General features: G+C 43.9%; 1 protein-coding gene across 4 annotated transcripts in view; it reads right to left on the bottom strand.

The window, feature by feature from the left end:
* Nucleotides 1-379: 379 nt before the first annotated feature.
* Nucleotides 380-10,185, bottom strand: part of prkag3b (protein kinase, AMP-activated, gamma 3b non-catalytic subunit) — a 45,168-nt gene continuing 35,362 nt past the window's right edge. For 3 of the 4 annotated variants that reach the window (XR_009798261.1, XR_009798262.1, XR_009798263.1), the window contains exons 7-14: nt 10,044-10,098; nt 9,842-9,968; nt 7,618-7,783; nt 6,449-6,486; nt 6,139-6,285; nt 2,749-2,842; nt 2,295-2,685; nt 380-1,262 (exon numbers count right to left, since the gene is read on the bottom strand). Coding sequence is in view for 1 of the 4 variants with exons in the window: in XM_061842597.1 (XP_061698581.1) it covers nt 1,174-1,262; nt 2,749-2,842; nt 6,139-6,285; nt 6,449-6,486; nt 7,618-7,783; nt 9,842-9,968; nt 10,044-10,098 (716 nt within the window). In the remaining 3 variants the exon portion in view is untranslated. The remainder of the gene's footprint in view (nt 1,263-2,294; nt 2,686-2,748; nt 2,843-6,138; nt 6,286-6,448; nt 6,487-7,617; nt 7,784-9,841; nt 9,969-10,043; nt 10,099-10,185) is intronic. The other variant, XM_061842597.1, reaches the window with a different exon arrangement.

Raw genomic sequence — 10,185 nt, 5'->3', positions numbered from 1 at the left:
GATGTGAAACTAAATTGAAATGCTAACTCTGCAACATTTTTTGGTACAATATGATTGATAGTAATTCCAATGGTACTAAGCTATAGACCAAAAAAAAGTATCAACTGTATTACAGTATAATTGATTGTAGAATAGTAGCTCACGAAGTGATTCTATGACCCTTAACGACTGTGTTGTCCTTCCCAAGCCTTACAAAAATAACATTCCTCTTAAATACCAATGCAGAGAATTACTGTACATGTGGGTGTAACCATGTGACCAGGATGTAAGAAACTGTCAAGAGTTAACAAACCCTCCTATTGTAAATATCAGCTCAGCGCAAGCTCATATGGACCATCTGTTATAATAATGCAAATACAATATCACTGAAGACCTTTTTTCTTTATTGTTATACACATGACCAAATAAAACTGAACACCTTTTGGGGTGAAGGGCCCTGAGAGTCCACTATAGGGCTTGATTTTTTTTTATTATTATCATTGGTTTTTACTTTTTAAATAAACAGCACCAGCTAACTGAAAGACGTTGCTACAATGTCATCTACTAATTCACTAATTCACAATTAAGTAAATAAAAAGTTTAAAAATCATGACACTGCAGGTGGAGAGAGCATTATAGCAAAGCATTTGCTGATAATTTCACAATGCTTAACAAAAGTCTACAGTCAGTTGTAAGATTTTCATGCATCAATACACGACTTTAAATTAAGGACAAATGGACATGTACTGTAAGATGTGCAACACTTCGCAAGATCATTCCCAAGTCGGAAATGCCAAATGACATTTTCATCTACTGTTAATGAACGTGATCGTGTCAGGGGAAGAAAATGTCTTTTACATGTCTATGAATTATGGAATAAGTATTTTTTGTGCAGAAATTGAGATTTTTTTTTGCATTGTAAAATTAGTGTAGGTACCTTAAAAATTGAAAAAAAAAGCTGCAAAGAATCAAAGTGACTCAAACTAAAGGCCAAATGTACAAACAAAAACATCACATGACTTACAATGGTTTTTGTTGCACACCACATAATTCATAATGAATAGAGATGAGCAATTTTCTGTCAAGCTCCACTGGCGTGCTGCGTATAATAAAATAAAATTTCTCAAAAAAAGTTGATTGAAGTTCAGCAGTCTTGTTTTCATTCACATTGATTTTCATTTTCCCATGGTGAATTTAACTTGGGTTTAGTCGCTCACATGTTCTGAACCACTCTTCGCGGTCCTCATTTTCCTCCCTCTTGGAAACATGATCACTCATAAAACCTGAAAGATAAAAAGGACAAATCTGATGAAAAATTCTTCTGTAGTAACTGACATTTGGCAACAAGACTTTTGTTGTTGTTGTTTACTAAAGAGAATCTGCTTGACGACCAAGCGTGCTCTTTACTTGCAGAAGCAGAGCCCAGAGTATGTAAAAAAAAAAAAAAGTGAGCAGCCTTACAATAAAAGCATTTGAATTCATGGTTCTTACATGATACTGTGTTTTATGAGGTATGTACATGGACATGTTGAGAAACACAAATCACCTGTACTGTCAGCAAGTCCAGAACTTCACCGTGCTTGTCAGAAGCTAACCATCCATCCACTTTCCTAGCTACTTATCCTCGCAGAAGTGCTGGAGCCTATCCCAGCTGTCAACGGGGGGGCAGGGTTCACACTGAACTGGTGCCAGCCAATCGCAGGGCACATGGAGACAAACAGCCGCACTCACAATCACACCTAGGGGCAATTTAGAGTGTCCAATTAATGTTGCATGTTTTTGGGATGTTCGAGGAAACCGGAGTGCCCGGCGAAAGTCCACACAGGCAAGAACATGCAAACTCCACACAGAGAGGGCTGGGATTGAACCTGGGTCCTCAGAACTGTGATGCCAAAGCTTTCCAAAAGCTAACCCTATTTTGTAAATCCAACAAAAGTAAAAGTAAATGCTTACTTTGCCTGAAGCAAGCGTTGCCGATTTGATGATGCATGAATTAGCTAGGAGATGTGCATTAGTCATGTATCATGATTGTTTGAAATCCTGATGTTTTTTGTCTTTTAAGCTCCATTTTTCGAGAAAAAGTCTTGTCGGCTCCACTGTGCACTGATGATTGTTGAAACCACGGTGGTACCTTGACTTACAACTTTAATTTGTTATGTCACCAAGCTTAAGCGACAGTTTGCAACTCACACATTGGGGTTGCGGCATCCATAAGCCTCTGTACCGCTGTACCGATACTTCACAACAAGAAAAAATAAAAACTTAATGGACAGATACTAAATACGGTTACGACGGGCTTGATCAGGGCTTCCTACCTGCAAGGTGAGAGGCCGAGGAACTGCTAACGTTTTCTGCTGGAGTCATGAAGGTATTTGCAAGAGCTGCAGATGTGAACTCTGGCTTGGCTTCACCATTGCAGAAGGTGGAGGACTGATCGTTGCCTTATTTTTTAGGATTAAGTCAAAGGTGCACACAGTGCTGGTGGTGTAAACTGGCAGTTCAGGAAATAGTAGCATCAAGGTAGCAGGGTGGATCAAAGTTGAAGCAGCGTGGAGTCACTGGTTTAGATGTATTTGTAGATAAATATGTTTTCTTGACTTTGAGGGTGATAATATTTGGGGGTGGAAAAGATGGCACGAAGACCACCAGAAACCAATCGTGGCCTTTGTGGATGAGGCCTGGGCCAGCCACAAATCCGGGGTGGGACTGAGAGAGAAAGCAAGGCACACGTACGGCGGTGGTGGCATTAGGTGCACAGTGCGTCAATACCTGCTGGGCTGAGGACTAGGGCTTGGAGGAGGTCCGACAGTGAGACGATCCCAATCACCACATCCTTGCCGTCAACCAACACCAAACGATGCACCTAGCAAAACCACATCAGAAGTCACTGGGACATGACTGCTTCATAGTGAACAGCTTTATTTACATCATTTACATCTTGCTCAGCTATAGTTGAAACCAGATATTTGCTGTATAAAAAAACACTTTTTTACCCTTCAGTGTCTGACAAGAAGTCACACTGACTGACTGACACGATTTCATTCCTGCTTTCGGTCAATTAGGATTACCATTTTTTTCCCATTTGGCTAAATACCAGAATAATGAAAGATTTCATATCAGAGTAAGAAAAAGCATACATGTCTTTTATATAGTTATTTTGTGAACTTTTGATTTCAACTGCTGGCTTGTTAGACCTGGGGATGTACAGTATGTATCAGATGCCCCAGCCACTTCATCTGCCTCCTCTCAATGCGAAGGAGCGGCGGCTCAACACCGAGCCCCTCCGGGATCACTGAGCTTCTCACCCTATCTCTAAGGGAGAGCCTGGACACTCTACGAAGGAAACTCATCTCGGCCGCTTGTATCTGGGATCTTGTTCTTTTGGTCACGTCCCACAGCTCCTGCCCATAGATGAGGGTAGGAATGTAGATTGGCTGGCAAATTGAGAGCTTCGCCTTTCAATTTAGCTCCCTCTTCACTACAACGGAGCAATACAAAGTCCACATTACTGCAGATGCTGCCCCATTCCGTCTGTCGATCTCCCATTCCATTCTTCCCTCCCTCAGACCCCATGATAAATGAACTCCTCCACTTGGGGCAGGATCTCATCCCCGCCTTAGAGCGGGAACACCACCCTTTTCCGACTGAGGACCATGGTCTCAGATTTAAGGGTGCTGATTCTCAACCCAGCCGCTTCACACTCAGCTGCGAACTGCTCCAGTGAGCATTGGAGATCACAGCTTGATGAAGCCAACAGAACCACATCATCTGCAAAGAGCAGAAGTGCGATGCTGAGGCCACCAACCCGGACACCCTCTATTCCTTGGCTGTACCTAGAGATTCTGTCCATAAAAGTTATGAACAAAATCGGTGACAAAGGGCATCATTGGCAGAGTCCAACTCTCAAAGGAAATGAGTCCGACTTGTTGCCGGCAATGCAGACCAAACTCTGACAGTGGTCGTACAGGAACCGAACAACCTGTATGAGGAGGGGTTCAGTACCCCATAGTCCCGAAGAACCCCTGACAAGACTCCCAGAGGAACACGGTCGATTGCCTTCTCCAAGTCCACAAAACACATGTAGACTGGTTGGGCAAACTCCCATGAACCCTGAAGGATCCCGCCAAGGGTGTAGAGTTGGTCCACTGTTCCACGGCCAGGATGAAAAGCACATTGCTCCTCCTGGATTCGAGATTCGACTTCCCGATGGACCTTCCTCTTCAGCACCCCTGAATAGACCTTACCAAGGAGGCCAAGGAGTGTGATCCCCCTATAGTTGGAACACACCCTATGGTCTTCTTAAAAAGGGGGACCATCTCATTCACCCCTCGTGAGCTGCCACCAAGGAGATTTTTAATCACCTCGGTGACCTCAACCCCAGAGATAGAGGAGTCCACCTCAGAGAGCCCAGACTCAGCTTCCTCATGGGAAGGTATGATGTTGGAACTGAGGAGGTCTTCAAAGTATTCTCCCCACTGACTCATAACATCCCGAGTTAAGGTCAGCAGTGCCCCATCCCTACTATACACAGTGTTGACGGTGCACTGCTTCCCCCTCCCGTGACGCTGGACGGTGGACCGGAATTTCCTTGAAACCATCTTGAAGTCATTCTCCATGGCCTCGCTGAACTCCTCCCACGCCCAGGTTTTTGCCTCAGCAACCACTGAAGCTGCATTCCGCTTGGCCACCCGGTACCTATCAGCTGCCTCGGGAGTCCCACAGGCCTAAAATGCACGGTATGACTCTTTCTTCAGCTTGACAGCATCCCTCACTGTTGTTGTCCGCCAACCTGTTAGGGGGTTGCTGCCACGACAGGCACCGACCAACTTACAGCCACAGCTACAGTCGGCCTCCTCAGCCTCACCTCCATTGAATGGAGGTGTGGAACATTGTCTACTTGGACTCAATGTCCCCCGCCTTACCTGGAATGTGGGAAAGGTTCTTTTGGGGGTGGGAGTTAAATTCCTTCTGACAGGGAAATCTATCAGCCATTCCCAGCAGATCCTCACAATACGTTTGGGCCTGCCACGTCGGACCGGCATCTTCTGCCACCATTGGAGCCAACTCACCACAAGTGGTGATCAATTGACAGCTCTGCCCTCTCTTCACCCAAGTGTTCAAGACATGAGGTCGCAAATCTGGTGACACGACTACAAGGTCATCGAACTACGGCTGAGGGTGTCCTGGTGCCAGGTGCACGTGGACACCCTTATGCCTGAAAATGGTGTTCGCTATAGACAATCTGTGAAGACCAAAGAAGTCCAATAACAGAACAGGAAGTTATTTCAGGCTTTGGTTCTGATCGAGAAGGGGGGGGGTGTCTTCTTCCCAATCATGCCCTTCCAGGTCTCAATGTCATTGCCCATGTGAAGTCCCCCAGCAGAATGATGGAATCCCTAGAGGGAGCACTCTCCAGCACTACCTCTAAGGACTCCAAAAAGGGTGGATACTCTGAATTGCTGTTTGGTGCATAAGCACAAACAACAATCAAGACCCGTACCCCTACCTGAAGGCGTAGGGAGGCTACCCTCTTATCCACTGGGGTAAACGTCTCTCAGGAGGAGTGGTGCCACAGTCCAAGCACTATGTAAACGCAAGTCCGACTTTATCTAGTCAGAACATCTTGACCTCATACACCAACTCGGACTCCTTCCCTGCCAAAGAAGCGACATTCCATGTCCCTAGAGCTAGGTTCTATAGCCAGGTATCAGATCGCCATCGCCTTTGGCCACCACACAAGTCACATCGCACACGACCCCTATGGCCCCTCTCACAGCTGTTGAGCCCATGGGAAGGGGGACCCACATTACCCTTTCGGGCTGTGCCCAGCTGAACCCCATCGGTGCAGGCCCAGCCACCAAGCACTCGCCTTTGAGCCCCACCGACAGGCCTGGCTCCAGAGGGCGGCCCCGGTGACCCACGTCCTGGCAAGGGAAACCAAGTTCCAACATTTGCACTCATCATAGGGGTTTTAGATTTGTACTTTGTCTGGTCCCTCACCTAGGACCTTTTTTCCATGGGTGACCCGACCAGTTGCGTGAAGCCCCAGACAACTTAGCTCTTAGGATCATCAGGACACACAAACCCCTCCATCACAATAAGGTGACAGCTGGAGGAGGGGGCAGTCGAAACAATACAAGGATAAAAGAATCCTCTTACCTCAGCCTTAGCAATGCGGTCAATGATGGTCTCTAAGGTTTCATGAGGATAACATTTGAGAACTCCTTCCATGCAGCAGGCTCTGGAGGCAACAGCCTCTGTCATGGTCATGTCCAGGTTGTTGTAGTTCTTCTGGGCTGCGAGATTCTTCATACAGATGAAAGCAGAATTATATTTTGGAGGGTTCACTTTTCATGTGTCTGTATGTAATGAGATGCACAATTACTAGTTTTGAGGCCTCATATCCAACTACATGATGTTGCAGTAACATAAAAGAGCTTGCCAAACAGTATAAACTTGGGAAACTTACAATGACATCAAATCTGGAGTACAGCGCCACCACTTTACCTGAGAAACAAGTATAGAAAAAAAAATAATACGAGAAATGCACATAGATGACTGGATTGTATCAGTGTCATGCTCCTGGCTTCCTGGCCAGGCTGGACGTGGCCAGCCAATTAGTCAGAGCACACCTGCACCGTGTTACAGTTGATGACGCCCAGTATACATTGGACTTGGGGGAAGACTTGTCCTCCGCTAGATCGTTGTCTTTGATGCTTCGTTCCCGCACTCCCGTTCGTCTGACTACTACTCTCCGTGTACCGACCTCCGCCTGTTCCTTGACCCCGCTATTAAGTCTGCCGCACGAATACTTCTGCCTGGTTTGGGCTGCCTACCTGAACACTGACCTTGGACTGAATAAAGGTTTCCTCTGCACCGTGTGTGTGTCTCTGGAGTCGTGCTTTTGGGTCCGCCCTCGTGCCCCGTTCATGACAATCAGACATTCTTTGGATTTTTTTCTCCACTAATTCACAAATATAGTGAAGTTGCTCTACTTAGTGGAGATGAACTTCACTTAAAAATATTTGTAGTTTTTTTTAAAATAGAAGGAAATAGCAATTTGGCCTGAAGATGGGTCAATTCAGTATGCAAATTACCGGAATCCAAATGTTATCATTTATAGCATAACTTCACACTATACTTGCTTGATGAGGACATATCGAGAAAGACAGCATTGATGTTAAGAAAAAAACAATTTAATTTACACGTTAAAGAAAACCCCAGTTTTGTTGTAGCCCTTTTTCCACATCCTGTTAAAGACAGATTTTTTCTGCTTTCTTCACCGGGCTCGAGGGAGTGCTTGATTAATGCATGTTTTTGGGATGTGGGAGGAAACCAAAGTACCCGGAGAAAACCCATGCAGGCACAGCGAGAATATGCAAACTCCACACATGTGAGGCCAGGATTGAACCCTGGGCCTCAGAACTCTGAGGGTAACACCTTAACTACCGTGCCACGCACCCTGTTTTTCACTTGAAAAAAGTATCCCGCGTAATCTGATGTGCACCTGTGTGAAAGCTCACACAGTTGCTACAATATCCTACTTCACTGAGTTGTGTGTAAAAGTATGACCCTAGAGCTGCGATTTAGTATGATCTCTCTACGTGAAAGAGGAGTGAATGTGAATTGGTGAATTACCTTGCTCATTGACGACAGGCAGAGCAGACACTCGTCGCTCCACAAAGACGGTTAAAGCATCATAGACCGATGCAGATTCCGGCACTGTTGCAATCTGCTTAAAGGTACCGATAGCCAGCTGACTGATCTGTTTTTGCAGGAACCATGGCTTTGGAATCATAGAACCCTGGTGAAAGAGACATATTTATTGAAACAAACAAAAAAAAAAAGACTTAATGCATGCCACTCCACTGATCATGGTACACGTTTTTTGATTATTATTTTATTTCTGGCATCATTTGGACAGTTGTGAGGCCCTCCTCGCGTGACAGCTTTGACTTTGAAGTTTTTCTTAGCATATCACTTTCCTTGCCCACAGATCACCAGTTGACATTGAAACAGTGTTGTAAAGTTTTTGCCTCTCATGAAGCTTTTCTGTCCCCAACTGCTATGGAGTGCTTGTTTGTCACATTGCTCTTACATATAGGACAATTTATACTAGCCATGTCAAGATTCTTAAAATATCCATTCTTGTCAAACAATGCAGCAGAAGGCCTGCTACATCCACAGGTACGTACTGATGAAAACAGGGAAGGGCAGAACTGGAATTTAGCATCAACAAGAGCTTGATTAGCGGGTTCTTGAGAAAGTGATAGGTTTACTTGGATTAGCGTCTGGTGGTTTGAAGATTACGATGCTCTACAACTCGAAGTTGCTAAGAGTAAAGGTGACCAAATTCATGCCGAGCTGTCATTAGAGACAGAAAAGCTTGCTGCAAAGTGACAGTTTTGCAATGCTGTCCCACAGTGAACCTGCTATATGCAGAAGTCAAGTGACCAAACTTGGAAAACATGAGAGTGGACTGTCAATGTCACCAGAGCATATCTATGGGTTGATTAGATGATATTTTGAACTTTTTAAATTTATTAGAAACTTGTTAAAATCCTTTATTTATACAAATATGAAATTATGTAATTTTTGGTAGCTCTTGACAGCCAAACTAGAAGGAAGCGTTTTGACATGTTTTGTCAAATGCGAACGTTAGCTGCACATCATCGCTACTGAGGTGCTATGGGCAAGGAATGAATTTACTTATAAAAAATGCACAGCATACGAAATTCTGGATAGTGACGTGCGTGTGCCACACTGCTACCCAGCTTGACAAGTGCAGTCAAATCCAATTGTGTCCACTTATCTTTACGAAAATTTGATCACATCTCTCCAAATGATCCTGAAAACAAAACAGAAAAAAGGAAGTGTATTTTGGGAGACTCTGCATGTTCTTTGAACTGCGATGCTACAAGATGCCATCCAACCACTACTTATATATTCAACAGGCTTTTGGCCAGATCACAAAAATGGTGAATAGGGGACAGTTTTTTTAATGAATAACAGAGTATAGGTTCCAAAATAAAATCCACGAATAGCAAGCTTACACATTTTCAGGACAATACTGCACAGTGAAACCGAAATTTAACTGAATCTGATTTAACGGATATCAAAATTAACGGACGATATGGACAGTACATGTTACGTAAAATTGTTTCCACTTGGTACTTCAGCTGGCGTTGACAAAGTTTTTTTGTTCCAGAATTGGATGCTGTTGCTAACTGGGTGGTGGCACAATATAGGCATAGATTAGGACACATGATTACAAGGTCACACATAAATATTATTAGATACAGCCAGCAGCAGTACCTGCCTATGAATGTGGCAATATTTCATTAATGTGGGAGCCAAGATGGCAGATGTTTTGATGTCCCATAGATTCCTGAGCAGAGGGAATGCACACAGTGGCGATCTTTAAAAAGAATATGACACACAAATCTCTGTAATCTGGAACAAACTACATTTCGTACAATAACATTTTTTTGTCAAGACGTTCATATTGGACAATAATTTTAGAAATAGGAAGTACTCTAAATCATTGTGGATCATGGAAGCCACCTTGCTTTGATTAGTCTATGACAACAACTACTTGTCACCACTGACAAAGCACACCAATGTGGTAAGTCTGGATAATATTTTCAAGCATTTTTGTATTTATTTACAATAACTTTGTACAACGCTGGAGGTTTTAGGCCACCAAAAGAACTAAATTTTTTTACTGAACTGTCATATATAAGCCGCCCACCCCAAAAAGAAACTAAAAATAAGTCAATATAACAGAAAATCAGCAACAATGGAGGACCCCTTCACCAATCAGTCCATTAAATCGAGGTTCCACTGTAATTGTTTTTCTTACAAATATGTGGAGGAACTTGAGGATGCGCTTGTGTGTCAGGATATGGAGGACGTTCCCTGATGTTGGGTCGATGACAGGAAGTCGATGTATCTTGTTCTTTAACAGTGAGTAGATGGCATCAAAAAGACTAGAGGGACGATAATATGGTCTTCAAACAAATATCCAACAACTTTTACCATTTTAAAAAAAGGGGGGTGTTGACCTGGCCTCGGGAGTGATGCTGATGAGTCTGTTGGTGGAGTACTGCAGATAGATCTCTGCCGAAGGGAAGCAAATTCACAGCATAAGCGGATATGAAATTTGATGACAAGCACTAATTTGGTACGCCATTATTACACTCTTAT

This window comes from Syngnathoides biaculeatus, chromosome 14, assembly GCF_019802595.1.
Source record: "Syngnathoides biaculeatus isolate LvHL_M chromosome 14, ASM1980259v1, whole genome shotgun sequence".
Classification (NCBI taxonomy): domain Eukaryota; kingdom Metazoa; phylum Chordata; class Actinopteri; order Syngnathiformes; family Syngnathidae; genus Syngnathoides; species Syngnathoides biaculeatus.
This window is presented reverse-complemented; position numbering and strand designations above follow the sequence as displayed.